The 19,857-nt window shown below is 38.5% G+C and overlaps 3 protein-coding genes across 7 annotated transcripts; 1 reads left to right on the forward strand and 2 right to left on the reverse strand.

Annotated features, from left to right (window-relative positions):
- Positions 1-82: 82 nt before the first annotated feature.
- Positions 83-6,955, reverse strand: prkag1 (protein kinase AMP-activated non-catalytic subunit gamma 1). 2 transcript variants are annotated; one of them, XM_022745095.1, is made up of 13 exons: positions 6,724-6,955; positions 5,547-5,598; positions 5,359-5,459; positions 5,191-5,272; positions 5,039-5,097; positions 4,782-4,827; positions 4,635-4,689; positions 3,940-4,066; positions 3,548-3,713; positions 3,415-3,452; positions 2,536-2,682; positions 2,068-2,167; positions 83-1,910 (listed from the first exon to the last, which is right to left on the reverse strand). In XM_022745095.1, the coding sequence occupies exons 1-13, from the start codon at positions 6,733-6,735 to the stop codon at positions 1,900-1,902; spliced, it is 996 nt and encodes a 331-aa protein (XP_022600816.1). In that variant the 5' UTR covers positions 6,736-6,955; the 3' UTR covers positions 83-1,899. The 2 variants fall into 2 exon arrangements, with proteins under 2 accessions (XP_022600816.1, XP_022600817.1); XM_022745096.1 differs by having other exon boundaries at positions 6,720-6,955.
- A 178-nt stretch (positions 6,956-7,133) lies between these two features.
- LOC111221638 (GTP-binding protein Rheb-like) lies at positions 7,134-12,059 on the reverse strand. The gene is made up of 8 exons (XM_022745097.1): positions 11,653-12,059; positions 10,466-10,537; positions 10,280-10,347; positions 9,987-10,069; positions 9,485-9,541; positions 9,342-9,389; positions 8,953-9,034; positions 7,134-8,852 (listed from the first exon to the last, which is right to left on the reverse strand). The coding sequence occupies exons 1-8, from the start codon at positions 11,702-11,704 to the stop codon at positions 8,760-8,762; spliced, it is 555 nt and encodes a 184-aa protein (XP_022600818.1). The 5' UTR covers positions 11,705-12,059; the 3' UTR covers positions 7,134-8,759.
- Positions 12,060-14,330: 2,271 nt separating this feature from the next.
- ikzf4 (IKAROS family zinc finger 4) lies at positions 14,331-19,857 on the forward strand. Of its 4 annotated transcripts, none has more exons than XM_022744899.1 (8): positions 14,331-14,424; positions 15,585-15,642; positions 15,739-15,843; positions 16,178-16,432; positions 16,774-16,941; positions 17,035-17,184; positions 17,512-17,643; positions 18,094-19,857. In XM_022744899.1, exons 2-8 carry the CDS (start codon positions 15,603-15,605, stop codon positions 18,975-18,977), a joined length of 1,734 nt encoding a protein of 577 aa, XP_022600620.1. In that variant the 5' UTR covers positions 14,331-14,424; positions 15,585-15,602; the 3' UTR covers positions 18,978-19,857. The 4 variants fall into 4 exon arrangements, with proteins under 4 accessions (XP_022600620.1, XP_022600623.1, XP_022600621.1 ...); XM_022744900.1 differs by lacking the exon at positions 14,331-14,424 and adding an exon at positions 14,730-15,183; XM_022744901.1 differs by lacking the exon at positions 14,331-14,424 and adding an exon at positions 15,389-15,449.

Genomic DNA, 19,857 nt, shown 5'->3' on the forward strand with positions numbered 1-19,857 from the left:
TACAGCACACATGCTACCCAGTTACATTTTTCTACAAAAGGTATGTCGTATACAAGATGCATATATTTAAAAATTAATACCATTTAAAACAAACTAAAAGAACCTTTATTGCTCATCCTTTAAATTATAATCTCAATGCAGATTAGTACAAAAACTGCGCATTTACATACAGTTGTACACATTCTGTTTCATATATACCAGACCAGGAAGTGTGTGAATGGTCTATCCTCTTTAGAAAATGGAAAGGAAATGCTGGTATTCAGTGATTTTGATAAAGATATAACATCTCATATTCTGACAACATATACATACCACTAACATATAAATCATAAAATGAATAATACAGAAACTGTTACTGTGACCATTAGTTTTCAAGTGATGGACCAGATTTCCAAAATATTTATGAGATTTTGCAGCACAGGAGCAATAAGCGAATCCCTTTAACACTAATAATGCCAAACCCCAAAGTGTAGCAGACAAAATAAGCAGAAAAAAAGTTGTGTCTAACTTAATTCATTTAGTTATACATGAAAACAAAATGGCAAAACATAAAACCCATAAATATTTCGACTTTATGCACTCAAACAACACAGCACAATTAACGGTTGTCTCTAATAGCAGATTCATCTATGCTGGTCTAGACTTCACCAGTGAGGTCGTCTTGGGAGCCGAAAGTGCTGTTCCAGGTTTGCTACTTTACTGTCTGGCTACACAACAGATTAAAAGTCACGTCCTCGGATTCTTTTCATGTTGGTATTTGTGGCAAATTAACTTAATTGTTCACAAGTTGACATTTTTCAGTTCATTTCATTTAAATTATCCAGAGTAATTTTTGGGGCAACAGGTCCTGAAGCTGAGATGTGCAAAAGGTCACACTTATTCAAAATAAGCAAGACCATGACCACGTCTTTTTAATTTTACATCTCTAAAATTATTTTCAGTGCAGACTGATGACAATTTCCAAGCTCTCCCTCCTGTTTGAATGATAAATTACACTAAATCATTTTCAATCATCTTCTCGAAATGGTATGTAGCAAATTTCTGTATGTATGTACTGCATGTACAGTATGTACGACACACACAGATAAATACTTAAGTAACCATATATTCATCAATATGTCTTTGCAAGTTGGGAAAATGTAGTTGTTCAGGTTAAAAAAGATTAGCAGCTCAATGCTCCACCTGCATTTAAAAAATCAAGCTAACTGAAAAAGGAATAACAAGATAATTTGAGTCTGATAACATCATAGTACTTATATGTACAAAGAACAGGGCTCAGAGCAATGTCTAATGTACATTGGTGTGTGGTGTTGTCTAAGAGCAACTACACACATCAAAGGTACACTGTGTTAAATATTACTCTTGGATAGGCTCAATGTGCATCTAAATTCCAGCCTTATTATAGAGAACAAATGCTGCCACCGAAAAGCAATCCAGGTATCAGTTTTCCTTTAGCTGATAACCGATTGCTTATTTCATCTGGTGATTACTTTATATTATCAGGAATACCTTTGTAATCAAAGGCGTAATTAATGTTGTGTCGATCTCTATGTAGGTCAGCACGACAACAGCCACAATGGTGGGAATGATGCTGGTCCTCCTTCAGAGGTTTCATGTGCTTTTGCATCTTTCTCATCACTCTCTGGTGACTTGGAATTTGGCTCGATTTACAGGAGCTTCTACTGTATATGTCCTGTATTACTAAAATTATATATTACTGGGTTGCTAAAATGTAGTGAACTTCATATTTCTGCAGAGAGGGAAACGTCTTCTTGTGTGAATAGAGGAAACCCAGTTACATGAGATGGATGATGAAACTAAAACCTTCTGTCATTATTCCCCTCTCACATATTTGCTCTCATTCCCTCTCTTTCCCTTTGCTTTGCTATAGTTCCTTCCTCAAGCAGCGCCTGTGGACAGAAAAATCAAACTTTACCATGGACACATTAAGGAAAATATGTGAATGAATACACTACTTTTACAACTACTTAAGTACTTCCCTTATTTTAATATGCTCCTCTTTCTACGAAAAAGTGTGCTAGCTCCAAAAACAAAAACAGTTCTTACCCTCTTCTCCATCAGTAAGCACTAATGCCTGGAGAATATCTGAAAGAGAGACAATTCCCTTCACGACATCCTGCTCGTCCACAACCACCAGCCTGTGCACCTGAGTGACACAAAAGAAGATCATCAATATTACCTTTATCTCTGCAAAACAGAATTTATACCATGGCCAAAAGAATGTGTAAGAAACTGATGCCCGGCATGCAACTGTGCACACACAGCAGCATTGTTGACAAGAGACAAGGAAGTTAGGAGTCTTTTATTTTACAAAAGAGAGCTAAGGAGCAACAGACATCAGAATTACAGCATGGCTGTCTGAGATCTTGGTGACTTAGTAATAGGAGAAAGCTAAGCAGAGTTCATTCTTATGCAGCAGTGATTCTGTGCAGTAATGGTAAGGAGTGAGCTACACCTGCTACAGGAGTAAGGACCAGCTACAAGAGACAGTACACAATGACATCCAACCCCCACCTCAGCCTCCACCAGTCTGTTGATGATGGCCTCCAGGGTCTCGTGCCTGTGGCAGGTCAGAACTCCTTCAAAGTACTGAGACCGGTGCTGCAAGGCTTTAGTCACCGTCACATCCAGGTTGTTGTACGTCTTCTCTGCAGCCAGGTTCTGTATATACACAGGCCCTTAAATTAATAGTGTGTCTTCATCTTAAATCGCACAAAAAATACACTTATAATTATAGCCATCAGATTCATCTGCCAAAATAACAATAGAGTATAATCTCTCAAGTAAGGATGGGAAATATGGACAAATCCTCTATCACACAATAAATGATTTTGCATCGCAATATTGATACATATCGTGATACATTTTCTGGCAATTCAGAGAAATGTAGATAGATAAAGAAAAAATCCATTAAGTTAAAATTTGCCATATAGCAATTCTCATTGATTTATAGCACATTCAAACACGTTCAAACATAAAAACGGATTAATACCTATTTAGAAACAATACTATTTAAAAATAAAATTGAAAAATACCTTTTCCCCAATCATACTTTCAATATTAGCGTAATGATCATATCTTGTATTGCAAACATAAACATTTCAGGGTTTAGGACTTCTGGTCAAATAAAACAATGTATTTGAATGAATCATGTTAGGTTTTGGGAAATTTAAGCAGGCACCTTTCACTATTTTCTCATATTTTATATACCAAACGATTAATGAATAGATTAACTGAGAACATAACTGACGTATAAATGGATAATGGCAATAAATTTTATTGGCAGCTTTACTCAATTTAAGAAAGACAACTGGAAAAGAATATCCAATTTTCCTATAAGCAAAAAAGGTAGAAAAACATACAGGGAGTATACAATGAAAGATGACAACTTACTATAACATCAAATTTTGAGTATATATCCACCACTCGACCTGCAAGAGAGAGACAGAACTTCAGTACATAAACAAAACTCAAGAAGTCATTAATGCAAACACAATAAGGATGCCATTTTAAGAAGCCCACATACCTTTGTCATCCACAACGGGCAGCGCTGACACTCGCTGCTCAACGAAAATACCCAGCGCTGTGTATAGTGGTGTGTCTGAGCGGACCACCGCTATGTTCTTGAAAGTTCCGATGTTCAGTTCCTCTAGAGTTTGACTCAAGAATGACGGTTTTGGCATTTCTGATATCTGAAAAGTAACAAGAGAATATACACACTTGATTAAAACTGCAGGGGAATAGATGTCTTTGTAAAGTAGATAAAAGTTAAGTAGAAATATACTGTTTCCTCAAGTGGAGCTAATAATCCTTACTCTGGACTTGATTTCTGCAGTGTTACTGTCAGACTCAAACAACAGCAGATGATTTACAGTATCTAATGTAGCAGCAGTGAGGAGAGAAGCCTAAGTGACTTACAAAAAGCTTCAGGAACTTGAGAATCCTCTTGTGTGTGAGAATATAGAGTGTGTTCCCTGTCAGGGGGTCGATTACAGGCAATCTGTGGATCTTGTTCGTCAGCAGAGATGATACTGCATCATACAAACTGTAATGCAGAGAAGTTAAGAAAGGACCAAGTTAATCAAGTTATTTGGGATGTAGCATGTTGTGAGATAAAATAGCTGAATGAAAAAATAAATACAATAAAACTATCTTAGTTTCTAATGCTAGTTTCCATCTTGGCAGGAAATGTATTAACTTTAAGTGTGGGTTAAGTGTAGCATTCATATAATAAATGTTATGGATACAAAGAAAATTTCCTAGCAACTTTGTTTAGACAACATAAGCTTTGGAACCACAAGATTAAAATGTTGATAAAGTTCTTAAGTTATTAGTAAGTGTAGAAAAAGCTGATTATAGACATAGTGAATTTTCAATAAGTGTCTGATGCCTGTTTTTACAGAGACTCTGGTCAAAAGAATAAGGTGTGGAGGAGCATTTTGGACACTGGAAATGTTAGCACTTACTGTTAAAGAGCCACAGATTAAAGTATCAGATGCCCCCTGGTTTTATGTCCCAGCATGGAACAACCATGTATTCAAGTGATATTTGACACGCAAAAATGCTGACGCTCTGAAGAACTACTACTAGCCAAACAATTTTTAAAAACTCACCTTGCATTGGGAGATATGCAAACCAAGGGCTTGAAAGAGTCTTGAAGGTAGAGCTCTGTTATAAACATAACAGACAATATAGTTTACCTTCAAGATTACTGGTGTAAACGACAAGAAATACATCTGATATTCATTTAACTTTTTTACCTCTCCATGTCTCAATTTTGTGTTCTTCCAACTCATATATCTGAACCTGAAAGATTACAAAGAGACAAAAGGTTTGACTTCTTTAAGATGAACTAATACAGAAGTAAAGACAAGCTCTTCAAAAAGAAAAGAGAGCATGGGCACATTCAGCAAAATATTAGTAAAACCTCACCTATGACAAAATAACCTTGCAGTTCACGTTTAAGCTGTAAAATGTTACACCTAATCTTACAATTCAAGGATGGTAACCACCTTACCAGTGGAGATTTGTAGTAGCGATGAAGAATGTTAATGAAGTCTGTGATGGTTAGCATACCTGCAGAGAAAAATTTGTAGCAATTAATCAGTCTATTATTTAATTCATTCTTACTCAGATAATGAAACTGAGCCAAATGAAAATTATTCTTACCAACAAAGCACTGCTTCTTACTGTCCCACAGAGGCGCTGCTCTTACCCCATTCGAAACAAGTGCAAAAAATGCCTTCTTCACCTGAAACATTAATTGCACCAAAGCTTTCAGTCTATATTAGCTAATGAAAGATAGATTCCAGTTTTTATTTAAAGCTTTTGTTTTACCTGAAGTGATGTGTCAAACACCACTAATTTGGAGCTGGTAGGTACAAGGTCATAACACCGGTGGGACTTCATAAACCGGGTGTACACATTGTGCTCTGGGTCTGAAGGAATACAAGGGAGACTATTGTTCACTGTTTTTAAACGTCACTGTTTTGTCATTTTGGTCTCATGAAATATAAGTTTCTTACCCTCTATGATTGGGTCCTTTTTGGCTTCAAAATCATCAATATTTGCTGGAATCTGAAAGACAAATAAATGTCATTAAATTTCAGCTTGTCTGGACAACTTCCCAAACATAATCCCCAGCCATCAGGGTTATGGGTAGAGGCAGCTACTACATAACATATTAAACAAGCAAATAAATTACAATATATACCAGCAGTATATTAGCACCAGCGTTACCACTGATGTATAAATAATTATAATGCAATAATATAATGTATATTATTCTGAAATGAGCCATTCTGTATAATGTATAACTATATAGTGACATACTATACATGCATACTATATTGCGACACTAATACTTATGTGGTTTTGCTCAAGAAAATTTTGAAATCAATCACTTTAACTTGTAACACAGAATTTCTAGACTGTGATATTGATACTTAAGTTAAAGTACTTCTTCCGCCACTGGTGATTAGTGTGGAATGTGTCATGGTCTCACTAACAACTGGTCCACTGCATTATTACCCAGGTCAGCCTCACAAAATACGCATTGCTTCACTGATCATGACTTCATTGGTGGGATGTAGCTAACTGTACTGGTTCCATGTAACTGCAGTCAGTCAAGAATTCTGCTCACTTGAATAAACCGTGTAACAATTAGCTTCAGCTAGTTATATCCGCTGTAATAAAAGATTCAGTTGACATTACTGCCAGTATTTAACGGTGCCTGGAGGTCAAAGTGACCCGGTGTGGTCGCTGTTGAAGTTAAGTGCACTCTGTTTAACGCTACGTTGTACAAAACCATAATATTAACGTTAGCCAAACATTAGCTTTAGCTAGCGTCACACTGTTTACATTAACGAGTCAGTCGTCGAGGTGACTTTCCATTTCGCTTCTGCCTTATGCGTCACTTACCCTGGTGAGACATTAAGTGGTAAACTGTCTTGTTTTTAAAATTATTTACACTGGTACTGGGGCTGAAACTATGTTTACATTCCCCTAAGTGTGTGCCTTTCCAATGCTGGAGTAGTGGAGTTACTAACAAACAAGCTAACCTCATAACTATTCTACCAACATGTAGTTAGCTGGTTAGCTGCTACCATTAACATGCTTTGTCTCGTTGGTAACCTAGGTGGAGAGGGTAGTTAGAAAGCTATTGAGCTCTAAACGCTCAAGTTAACTAGATAACTCACACACTCCATGTTCCATCCGATCTGTCGCCTTCCTGGAGCTGGGTTAGTTTTCAACTGGCAAGTCCAGCAGAACCAAAGTCTTCCGCTATAACTTACTGTACAGTCGTTACCGTAGTACACGTAGTGTTACGGCACCGCAATCTCAAGTATGAAGCAAACTATAAGTCGTATAACCCCCAAACCAAGATGCCGTGTCTGCTTGCAATAAAATAGCGTTCATATGAAGCTACAGTTCAGTGAAATATAACCAACTGCTGTAGTACGTCCAAAATCCTTATGCCCTTATAACTTCTCTGGTTCATTGGCCGTAATCCACCGCCCCTGCTGCACTGGAGGCTGTGCAGTAATACACTGTATAGACAGCCTTGCTTTTTGCTACCTAAATAATGCTGCCAAAATCAGCACAAAGACACATTAAATGAGTAACAGATTTATTTATATACAAAACTGTTTACAGCAAGATTTCTGAATTAACATTGACCCATAAGGGAATATTGGTTTTCAGGTGCACACCACCACCTGCACCCTTGGTATCAAGTCAACAGAAGGAAAAAAAACTTTTAAAGAGCACCTTGAGTCATGAAGGGAGGCAGATGAGGGAGTTTGAAGAACTGTAAGGCACAAGACACAGCATCACCAGCTTCTGTTCAACCATCATCAATCATCCATCAGTCAACTACTTACTCAGCAAAGCACTTGATAAAAAGTTACAATTACCCACTACAGGCACAACATGAGGATTGTGGGGGAAAATCCACAGTCTGTGTTTCTGTAAGGCTACACAAGCTAAGAAAAATAAGTCAGTGTCTGGCAGTGATCATGCCAGTCCACAATATCAATTAAATGGGCTGCATGCCATCTGGGCTCGGTTTTCTCCAGCCTGCATGAACCATCAAATCAAAACCAAGAGTTCAAAAATTACTAAGCTAACTCTGTGGCCATCAGCCACTTAACTGGTCTTATGCAGTGTTAAAATGCAATTTAAAAATTGCAACTTAACAATGTTCATAATTATAACGCGCTTATAAGCATATACTCTACTTATCATACTGAAGGGAGAGCAAACTTGCATCACTCAAGATATAACCAATAGTATCAAACCGATTTCTAAGATTCTATTTATATTGTATAAAAAAGGCCATAACTGGTAAATACCAATGATATGTTCCAATCTATACTAAGTTTCTGAGGTTTGTCCATAAGATATCAGCTTTATTATGGTCCGTAAGGAGAAATTAAACTGTAGAAACAATGAGAGAGGTCTATCTGCTTAGCAGAAAAGCTTAAAATGTTTGTTGTTAAATATACAAATAGATTCTTCTGTCATGAAGACACAGTTCAAGAGTTCATTGGAGAACAGTACCTGAAGATGAGTTGATAAAAATTACAGTGAGAAGAACTGTGAAACCACAGTGAAATTTCTTATCAGAAAACTCATTTCGGGGTGTTCAAGGAAATCCACCATTTGTGAGAAATAGTGACATTTTAACACCACATTTAAAGCAATGTGAACAGTGACTCTGCATCACTGTCAAAAAAGGTCTGCTGAAATAATATACTCATCCTAAAAAAAAGTCATTCACTGTACATTAACTTTACATTAGCTTTCGAGTTATGAGACATAAGCCAATGATGCCTCAAACATGAGATTTACAAGTAGTAATTACCAGAATACGTTCATGAAAAAATTTAATGCAATTGGAAAATCTTTTGTTTTCTGAGGATTTGGTTGAACTCAAAATCAAGATTTTGCCTAGTCATAGATTACATTTCAATATTTAAAGAACATGCTCACTGAAGGTGCTTCTTTGTCTAAAACAGATTAATCTTGCTCTTATAAATTTCTGCCTCTGGTTACGAGTGGGATAGTTTATCGACTGTCTGGGCAGTTGCCCTGCTATGTAAATCAATCTGGTATTACAATGGAGCAGAAAAGTTCCACTGCAGTGTCTCGGTGTCTGTGAGGTCACGATTGGCAAGCCGGTGAAGTTGTGCCTCCTGTCTTCAGCAAATGAGCTTACTGATGTCCTGGATACACGTTTACATCACAGCACACTTCTTCTCCTCTGGGGCTGCATTTCCATCAGCTTTCTCCATCTCCAAAATGATCCGCTTGAAAACCTCCACAGCAGTCTGCATTGCAAGAAAATTGCCAGCAGAGTGTCAATCTGTGTCAGAAATACTGTGTGGACTACACCTACGAGTTTGTGCTCAAAGAGACATCTATCATTACCTCATTCTCCTTGGCTGAGGACTCCATGAATGCAGCACCCCAGGAATCAGCAAGTTTCTTTCCCTCCTCTGGCTTGATAACCCTGGGAACAATGGAATAAGGAACATGAGGCTTTCGCAACACAGACATTACTTGATAGTATGATCAATGCTTTGTAAATTTTGGGGGAATTTGTTGCCATTAAGAGACGAAGAATGTAACCAGACTCATCCTTTAACTGCCCAAACATCAAAGGGCTACATTTATTATGTAATTTATGATTAATTATTGGGTGATAATTAAATGTCTTAAGTGAAAAGTCTGATAGTATTATCAGAATTTGTTTTATCTGACCGTAACAACCTACACATGCAGTTTATATTTATAGGACTTTCACTCATCTTGATTACCTTTCCATGTGGAGATCTTTTTTGTTCCCTACAAGAACAGTTGGGACCCTAAAAAGAAAATATGGTTGAAAAACAAAATTAGTTGGAAAATCAAGTGAGACAAATTTGGAAGTTTTCAATTTTGAAGAGCCAACTAAACTTACTGAATCTTTCCAACCATGTCTAGCAGCTTGTCGTGTAGAACCTGCACAACTTCAAAACTGAATAGAGACAGACATCAAAATACTTTTAAATACTGACTTACTATGACAATATGCTGCCAGTCTAAAAAAGCACATTTGCAATTGGATACAACAAACACCAACAGCCTTGATAATTATCTTATAGTTGATTCAAACCCGCTCTGATATAGTATCACAAATTAAACATAAACCTTGTTATATGGCTATTATACTGCATTAGATGACACTCTGGTATATAGATATGATAGTGGGTTAAACCTTTATAAATCTCTGTGGTTTACAAATAATGTATTGTGAAGAGTTAAGTCTGTTAATGTTAAAACACAAGCCAAACATCAATTGTAATACACACATGGTGCTGTCTAACTAATGTACAGTGTTTTAAAACTTCTGTGTATCATAACTAACAACTTTCAATCTAATATCATACATACAGATGAATGAAACAAAACCATCCACACACCTTTTCATGGAAGTCACCGAATACACAAGGACATAGCCGTGGATGTCCATAGAGTGGGATTGTGGAAAAATTGAGTACTCATCCTACAGACAGAGGAGGGGTATGATAATCTCACTGAGTTGGACTGTTACCAAACACAACACATAAACAATTTGTCAATCTGACATCTGAGTACACATCACAATACTAGCAGCGCCTAAGGTTAAATATTAGGAATTAACAGATCAAAAGTGTTGATTTAAAGCTAAGAGTCTAGTGCTTCTGTCAGTTATGGTGGTAGGTGAACAACTTACTTGTCCAGCTGTATCAACCAGCTGGAGATTGAAGTCTTGGCCATTCACGCTGACCATTTTGTTAAAGGCTGGGAAAGGAGATTTGCTCATTTTAAAAAACATACCGTTAGATTAAACAAGATGCTAAGCTAAAATGTGACTTTCTTTGCTGGAATATCTTGCACATTACCTAATGATAACACTTACTGTTTTCAATGGTGGGGTCATAGGAGTCAACAAACTGTCCTTCCACAAACTGTATTGTAAGAGATGACTTTCCTGTGTAGAGCAAAGAAACATAACATGGCTGATTTACTACTACTTTAATACAATGTTAAAACCATCTCTTTCCTTGTAACAATCCTGTATGTTACAAAATGTAACTGTAACAGACACAAATACTATGTCCATGTAGAGACTTACTTATGGCTTCAAGCCTTTAAATGAACAAAACATTTTATCACATTGCACTACCAATTTCAAGTGTTGAACCAATTTCTATGACCATTTAAATTCTGTGACTTGATCAGAAATTTCAACTACATTGTCAATGACAAATGTTTTTTTGTCACAAACTTTATTTGATACAGTAGGTGGGAAAGATAGTGCCGCTGTAGTATTTGGATAGGATCTCAAAAGTGTGACGTGTCGGTTTCTGTGATGCTGGAGGACCAACTAGATAACACTACCCAAAGGATCGAAACAGGTGAAATGATTGTCCTCTTCAGGCAGGACTAGACACTACACTCTCTCCCACAGCTGTCAAATTTTCCACGGGTCTTTTTTTAAATCATCATTCGGCCTTACCTAAATACTATGAAGGCCCCATTTTGATAATACCTCCATTCACAATAAATGATGTACTAGAGTATGATTAAAAAAAACGTTTGCAGTAACAATATGCTTGATATTCCTTCCTGGGATCACATAATCTTTTGGGTCACAGAATTTGTTGCAACATCGGCCACACAGTTACATTTTAGAAAATTAACGACTGGGGACTTGGTAGGAGGTAAATATGGTCATAGACTGATTTCCTTAACTTTTCAACATCACATACTTGTTATGTTTGACATGCTACACTAAAGGTTTAGAGACACACAGCCCCTCGCACCATACCAGGACATCATCGACTGAGCTAACTTTATTTTAACAGAACACGTTGTACTGGTAACTTATAGCTACAGCTATACGGTAAGACACGGATGATTTTAGTGTAGATCGATAATCAACAGCGCAGCAAACACATGGAACACAAAGAAACATGAACAAAGGTGAGCTAGCGTTACTGGTGAGAGTCGGATACACTCGGGGAAAACAAAGCCAGGACGTTAGCCTGTTAGCCAGCTAGCCGACTAACATTAGCTGTGCACGAGCTTGTGTGCTTTACTCACCTACAGACCTGTAACCAATAACAGCAATCTTTCGATATTTTGGTTGAGGCATTGTGGTGAAACGGTGTTCAGTGGATTTGGATAATGTAGTACGTCGCCTAGTTTTACAATCTAAACAAACTTTTATCGCCACATTCGTCTCACGTCACGTGACAACAACAAACTTTTCGGAGCTGCCGCTCGAGCTCTCCGCTGGGCCTCGAGCTGAAACGTCAAAGTTTCACTATGGCAAGTACAATTTGTACTTATCTAAAAAACTGCCCCCTTCCTCTATTTGATATAGTCATCGATATCGATCGACGGTTTCAAATAATGAAATTCTCGTTTCAACTGAAATTGGGAACGACAAAAGGCTTGTTCTACGCGCTTACGACTCGCGAGTGAAACTGACGGAAACTGTCATAGTGTAAAGCACACCGTCGTAAAACAGGGTACGTCAGGAGTGACATGGACGAGCAGCACTCTGGACAGTTTGTACAGTAGAGGTCACTCTTTGTATGTCCCAACCTGTTTCAGACAGACGCCCTTTAGACTTTTCTAGACTGAACTTCAGGCCAGAGTCACAGTCCTTTACCATCAGCAAGCATGTGAGTTTTTATTGTTCCAGCTTACAGCAGTATGACATAGTTTTTCAGACCTGTCAAATTTAAAGAACGACCACAACCTCAATCTAAACAAATTGTGATCCAGGACAGTGGTGGAAGAAGTATTCAGACACTAAGTAAAAAAAACGTATCAATATATTATTGTCCATACAGTACTGTGCTACATAAAGTGAGGCTTTTAAAAAAACAATGCCATTAATGTTTTTTATCAGTTAACTTCATGCAAAGTCGAGTAAATGAAAAAAAACTAGATAAAATATTTGTTGTGACCACAGCACCAGTTCTCCCTTGTACACCTGTGCACAGTTTTTCAAGGTACTTGACAGGTAGGTTGTCGGAGAAATGCCCGTACTATGGATTTCGGCTGTTTCTTCATGTAATTCTAGACTGACCCATGATGCTGACATCAGGATTCTGCTGCATGACTCCTTGTTCTTCTTGTCTCTGAAGATAGTCCTTTATGACTCTGGCTGTATTTGGGCTCGTTGTCCTGCTGAAGAATGAATTTGAGACTGATCAGATGCCTCCCTGATGGTGTTGTATGATGGATAGAAATCCAAATCTCATATACTTTTGCACAGTACTGTAAACTCCATGTACAACTCGAGGTAAAAATACTGTATTCAAAACCCTACACAAGTAAAAGTACAGAAGTATTATTTTTTTTTATAAAATATGCTTCGAGAATCTAAAAATGGCACCAATACATGACATTATTGTTAATGCATATGCATCAACATGAAGCAGCATTTTACTGTTATAGCTGGTTAAACTGTAGTTTGTTTTAATTACTTTATGTTAAATCAGGACTCTGAAAAATGTTTTCCATGTCTGAATATCCTGGTGCCTGAGCTATCTGTTCAGACATTATAATTATAAAAACTTTGAACCGTGTGGAATGGGGTTTCTTTGCCAAAATCAAGTAAATGTGAGAAGGCAAAAAGAAAACAAATGTTCTTCAACCATATTGCACATTACAAACTGTACAATGTCCTAGTCAAATACAGTCTGGGCCTTCAAAAATCCTCCAAAAATCTATATGGCTTCCTCCTAAATGATTGTCACAAGCAAAAATGTCTCAAAAGGTAAGGACATTGGACTCATATCTGGTGACCGCTTTAGTGTGTCCTGGTTAAAACAGTCAACATATTCACCTACATCTTGTTTGTGAAATAAACAGTATACTGCTATAGACATGACATGCTTTGATTCCCACCCATTCATTCCAATTAATCCTCCGAGTCTGATCCCTACTCCTATATGTTCTTTAAAGGAACTATTACTAACCCAGTGTTCTCCTGGAACATAGACATATTATATGGTGGAGATCATTCTTGAACAGGCAACTGTTATATATTTATCTTAACTTTATATTGTTCTGAGTCTGTCATTTTCATTTATTGTTGGGTATGGATCTTCAATACTTTTTGAGTACCGACTGAAATAGCACAGAGTATTGAAAACTGACAACCAAAAAAAGTTTTGCTTAGGCCTATTTTTTCTTTGATCAGATTTTTATTTTTTTTATATATTTTTGCAAAATTTGAGGCAAAGTTGTTGTATGGGTGATTTTTGTTAAGAAAATATAATAATACATCTATAATCTATTATTGTGTTGAAAATTATTGAAAATTGTCATATACCTAAGTTTGTAGTATATGCTTCTTTTGGTAGCAAAACCCAGGTGTTGTATTGGCACTGGTATCATAAAATTTCAAAGGATAAACAAGAATATTTTTGATTGACCACAATACATTATTCTAAAGAAAAACAAAGTCACAGAAGTAGCTATTCAAACACCTAGATCCCAGGGTACGATGTACTACAAGGGCATTGTGCTTTATTACCTCGATACAATTTTGTGCTCTGTTCAGTATTGAGAAATCTGATTAGAAGCCGGCAGCGTTCAGACAGTGAAGCATCACAATGAGAAATAAGGCGTGGTACAATATAAATAAGTCTTGCTTGCAGATTTTCTCTTAGTTTCTATGCAGATTTGTAGCTCATGTCAGCCCGTTCGCTGCTGCTGGCTCAAAGGCAGTTACGCTCGGGATGTCACCGGAAATTCTTTGGAGCTGGAGGTAAACGCTACCGGGAGATGCCGCCGTCATAAACAGGCTGATGAAAATACAGAATAATCTCACTGGAACGGCCCTGCAAGCGACAGGTAATGCAACAGTTTCTGGGAGAACCGGGCAACCGTAAAAAGTACTTCTGTTATGGCCTGCCTCCGCTGTGTTGTGTTGCAAAGCTTCAAGGCTTCAGGGAGAGCAGACTAGCCAGCTAGCTAAACACTAGCTGGTTAGCCATAGCACTTTGGGAGGCGGTGGGTGCCATAGCAACGGTTTAGGAAACATTGGCTGTGGTGGCTAGCTAGCTAAGATAGTACAGGCTAATGGTGGTTTGTTATGCTACCGTTCAACAAGGCGTCATAGAGACTTCAGTGTCCAGTTTAGCGTTACGCAGCCACAAGTCACTGTTGTCTAACTTGAGTCATTGCCAACAGTACTTAGGTGTAACTTTGCGCCGTGCTTTTTAATAAGCTGTCAAGGATGACAGACTGTTGTAACGTTATAGTGCTGAGTTGAGCTAATATGGCTAACGGTAATTTCCATCACATGCAGTAAGCTAACGTTAGCAGCCAAGGCCGACCGTAAACTTTATCTCAACGCCACCGTTATGTAAACGCTGTCTTTCTGTACTACGACCTGGTTTTCAGACTCATTTGTCTCGGATGCGCCTATTGTTCGATTAGCTCATCGTTAAGTTACTTTGTCAGTGTTGTCATGAGTCAACCTATTTATTACTGAGTCAATCAGCTGATCTGTAGCAGCTAAGGTTAAAGTTGGCGCTAACTTAGCTCCTAGTTAATGATTTTATGGTACAATTAGTTAACCCACGTTGGCTAATCTTCAGCACATTTATGGTTAGTGGGCTAATGTTACGCTTAAATATTGGTGCAGTTAAAAATGTATGGCCTTACTGAAATTGCATCGACAAGTTAACGGTAGTTAGCTAACATTCCGGCTAACTGTTAGTGTTATCCTTTTTTCTGTACTTTTTTTTGTTGTTTTTTTGGTCATTGAAATTTTATAATGTAATTAAACTTGTAAATCATTTCTCAATTTAGAAATACATCAGGACTTTCCTTTCATAATGTGATGTCAAATTGGACCTGCACCTATAACTACTGTATGTTCTCCTGTTATTTTAAAGGTTTCTACAAATGTGATTATGTTAAGTTCTGACTAATTGAATCGGTGCGCGAGTGAATGTGTGATAGAGATAACTGAGTTTGATCTTAACCTCCATTAACTGTTATTTCAGTATTCTGCTTGAACTAGTATGGATGTTGATGACTGCAATGGCCGGTCTTACATATCAGGTGGGACTCTGGTCTATCACATCACAAATATACTTACCTTCAAAGGCTGACATGTGGTTAAATGATAGATCTTGCTTGTTTTCTCTTTCGTTGCAGCTAGTGGAGACTCTTCAATGGAAAGAGAGTTTTCTGGGGCCCTTGGAGGTCCAACAGTGAGCACTCCAAACAGCAAGGAGACCTCTCCTACTCGCTCGCTCAGTGGTCAGTGAGGAAAAAAAGTGTGAATTCCACAAAGTGGACTATACAATGGTTAATCACATCCAAAATCTTAATTATTTTCATGTCTCATCTTTATTAGTTCAGAATATATAATGGAACTGCATTTCACTTTCACTGTGACATGTCAAATGTTTGCAAAAGGTTTATGATTGTTTTGTTATTCAGGATACTCTTAATAATATCAAGTTTAGATGAGCTTACTGAGACAGCCCTGCTCTAATAACTAAGTTAATTATCAAGTCAATTAATTCTGGCTACATGCTGGTTGACAATCTCATTTAAGGCCTACTTTATTTTTGCTCCTGCATCTCTTTAGCCAACTCCATTAAAGTGGAGTTGTACAGTGATGAAGACCCAGGTCGTAGTACTGAAGATGAAAGAGGGGAGCGAGTAGAGGAAGGAGGTCCAGAGCAGGGATCAGAGGCTATCGGAGGCTTCAGGGAGCTCACCAATCCTGAAACCATGCCAACTGGAGCCACCAGGCTGCCAAATGGAAAGCTCAAGTGTGACGTCTGTGGAATGATCTGCATTGGGCCTAATGTTCTCATGGTGCACAAACGCAGCCATACAGGTGACTGATCAGTTTAGTTCACAAAAATCTTTTCCATGAGAAAACATTTCTTTTTGTTAAGTAAAATTGGATAGATTTAAAAGATTTTGATATGTCTTGTAGACACCTTTTTCAATTTGTTGTATTGTATGCCATTGACACAAGTACTTATCCTGTATTGATGGATAGTTACATTGGAGTGAAAAAAACAAAAAAAAATTTTGATTATGCAGAGCTAAAAACCTTGCTTGTGCAAAATGTATTTGAAACTGGTCATTAATCAGAATGAATCGCAGGAAAGACCTGCTCTGATAATTGTAATGTAACAGAGAAGTTGGACTTACAGGTTTAATTATTCCCAGGTGAGAGACCATTCCAGTGTAATCAGTGTGGCGCCTCCTTCACTCAAAAGGGTAACCTGCTCCGTCACATCAAGTTGCACTCAGGGGAAAAGCCCTTTAAATGTCCCTTCTGCAGCTATGCTTGTCGAAGACGAGATGCACTTACTGGCCACCTTCGCACTCATGCAGGTAGAGGACAGATTCAAGCTTAGCGAGTGACTGTTTTGATTAAAATAGTAGACAAGTTTAGACAATAATAATGCTATATTCCTTTCTCCCCAGTGTCCTCTCCAACTGTAGGGAAGCCGTATAAGTGCAGTTATTGTGGCCGTAGTTACAAACAGCAGAGTACCCTGGAGGAGCACCGTGAGCGTTGCCACAGCTACTTGCAGAGTCTGGAGTCACAGCAGCCATCCAGTGCACAGACTCCAGGTATGTGTTTTATGACATTAATCGACATGACATATCAGAAGTAAACAACACTTTCTCAGATAAGACAGGAATCTAAATCATAATATAGTGTTGCAAATATCAGTCTCGAAAGGGATTGTAAGAAGCATCTAATGTAGAAATGTAGTCTACCTCCCTAACAAAGTAATGAACAGAATCCCCCACTTATAGTCACTTTTACTTTATATCCAAAACGTGGTTTAAATTCTAATGAAAACCAGCATACAACTTAAACATTTGGGATAAATGCTGTCTGAGTAATAAGAAAACCCCAAAAATAACATCACAGTTTGTTTGTACTCTGTGCAGGAGAGGAGATGAGAGAGCTAGAGTTTATACCAGACTCTCTACTGCAACCCTCCTCAGACAAGATGGCATTTATCGATCGGCTCGCCAACAGCATCACCAAACGCAAGAGATCCACACCACAAAAATTTGTAGGTGAGCATTTGGTCTCAGTGTGGACGGGTTCAGGAAACTTTAAAAGCAGCATTCATTGCTTGATTTGGATACCACGTGCATTAGGACTGATCTTTTTGTCCTAATGATGTGACCACCAGCTTTCAGGATTTTATTCACATTTGTTTTATTCAAGTTGTATGATTTGTCATAGCTTACCAACAATTGTTTGGTTTGGACACATCTGATTCACCCATAGCTTCAGGACTACACTCCAGTCATTTGACTTAAAATAAATAGATCCATTTTTAGTTTTGGAAACTCAACATAACTACCAGCATCATTATGCTATTCAGAATGGATCTGAAAAACTGGCAGGCTGTTTATTTATCTATGCAAGCTTTCCAAAGATTTTTTTTGGAAAATGGTGTTGTGACATCTTCCACAGACTTCCATTGTATAATATCGTAAGTTTGTCTCTCTCAATTGTAGGACAGAAGCACATACGCCTCAACCTTGGAGATGCACCTTATGAGTTCAGTGCTGGTTTGGATAGAGATGGGGAGATGCACACAGGGGACCTTGAAGCCCCGCACTTTACTGGTCTGGGAGGAGAGTACACAGGCATAGCAGGTAATGGAGCAGGGGTATCAGACACACTGAGACCTCTACACCTTCCCACCACTCACCCTTCATGTCTGTCGGAACTCAGGCCGATCCACAGCTCCTCTCACACCCCCATTGCTCTAGGCCCGAGGCTGGATTGTACAGGGACAGGAACTGGGCTGGGAGCTGTGGGTGTAGGGGGAAGGGAGGCAGCAGAGGGTCATGAAGACCTGCCTGTCGGTCGAAGTCATGTGCCCTCACCTAGCAATGGTTGCCAGGACTCTACAGACACAGAGAGCATGCCGGACGAGCCATGCAACAGTACTGCTCAGACTCCAAGCCTGCACAGTAACAATGGCCATCATCTTGTCCACTCCAACAACCATAACCCAGTGCCTCCTCCCATTGCACATCACAGGAGCCGGGACAGACACAGCCCCAGCCACGCCAAAGAAAGGGAGGTGGAAAGAGAGGATGGAGGCCACTCAGCCCCCCCTCCTCCTGCCCTCGCTCCAACTCCCAGCTCACCTACCGCACCCTCCTCCACTTCGAGGGAGGCTTTTAGGGTTGTAGACGGGGAGGGGCGGGCTGTGCGTTCTTTCCGTTGCGAGCACTGCCGTGTACTTTTCCTGGACCATGTCATGTTTACCATCCACATGGGCTGCCATGGTTTTCGCCAGCCTTTTGAGTGTAACATCTGTGGCCACCGAAGTCAGGACCGCTATGAATTTTCTTCACACATTGTCCGCGGAGAGCACATCCTTGACTGAGGGTAAAGCGTGGACAACCTGCTACACCTATAGCTATTTTTACACTGAGACAAGGACCTGGATGGGTTTGGTCTGCATACAAGCTAAAGGGGACACTGATGATGTTAACCTGACACAAATATTTCAAAGAGGCATTGGTACAGTACGTATAATCGTAATCCTTATTATTTTTAATGCACTTGGAACAACAAATCTATTTAAAATGCACTTTGAATTAAATGTATTCTAAAATAGATGAAGAGCCAAATCACTTTTTCATCCACAGATGTGCCTTGCTCCAAAATTCAGGATTCAAACCTGATGCACAAATTATAGTAGACCATTCTGACTTTAGTCCATAGCATAAAAACTTGCCCCTCTCGTGCACTTTAACAGAAATAATGTAAAAAATAAAAAAAATTAATGTGAAGAATGAAGAAGGCTCGCTTCCAATGGAATCTGTAGAGTTTTTAATGCCTTGTTGTAATGTTTTTCATGATTCCCTAACAAATGTTACATTTTGCAAAGCTTTTACCATCTTTGGGTTGACTGTGTACAATTGATTGTTTCTTAAAATGCGAAGTGCAGACCAAACTCAAAAACCAGGTCCAAGTTGAATAGTTGTGTTTGAGGAGTTGTCCGTGAATTAGAAATGCACTTTCGTTTTTAATGGGGGTTTGGTTGACAGATCTGAGTGTATGTGTGAGAGAGAGTGAAAACATGAGAGACCCTGTGTTTTTTGGAAGTAAATTGAATAAGTAAGTGAAAAATGAAGGCCTTTATTTGTGTGAATGCTGAGTGGGACTATGTATGAAATGTTTGTTTTTCTTTTCTATGACTGCTTTTGTTGCACTGATACCTGCCAGAATACTATGATTATATTAAACTATTTTGTAGAATA

The sequence above is a fragment of the Seriola dumerili genome, unplaced genomic scaffold (genome assembly GCF_002260705.1).
Source record: "Seriola dumerili isolate Sdu_G_001 unplaced genomic scaffold, Sdu_1.0 BDQW01000088.1, whole genome shotgun sequence".
NCBI lineage: Eukaryota > Metazoa > Chordata > Actinopteri > Carangiformes > Carangidae > Seriola > Seriola dumerili.

Bases quoted from the DNA above. Each gene is read 5' to 3' on its own strand.
- LOC111221638 (XM_022745097.1), bottom strand. From the start codon at position 11,704: ATGCCTCAACCAAAATATCGAAAGATTGCTGTTATTGGTTACAGGTCT. The intron at 10,538-11,652 runs GTGAGTAAAGCA...TGCTCTACACAG, and splicing joins TATTGGTTACAGGTCTGTAG to GAAAGTCATCTCTTACAATA. The intron at 10,348-10,465 runs GTAAGTGTTATC...CTCCTTTCCCAG, and splicing joins TGACCCCACCATTGAAAACA to CCTTTAACAAAATGGTCAGC.
- prkag1 (XM_022745095.1), bottom strand. The intron at 3,453-3,547 runs GTATGTGGGCTT...TCTCTCTTGCAG, and splicing joins GCCCGTTGTGGATGACAAAG to GTCGAGTGGTGGATATATAC. The intron at 2,683-3,414 runs GTAAGTTGTCAT...GTGTATATACAG, and splicing joins ACTCAAAATTTGATGTTATA to AACCTGGCTGCAGAGAAGAC.
- ikzf4 (XM_022744899.1), top strand. From the start codon at position 15,603: ATGGATGTTGATGACTGCAATGGCCGGTCTTACATATCAG. The intron at 16,433-16,773 runs GTGACTGATCAG...AATTATTCCCAG, and splicing joins GCACAAACGCAGCCATACAG to GTGAGAGACCATTCCAGTGT. The intron at 16,942-17,034 runs GTAGAGGACAGA...CTTTCTCCCCAG, and splicing joins CCACCTTCGCACTCATGCAG to TGTCCTCTCCAACTGTAGGG.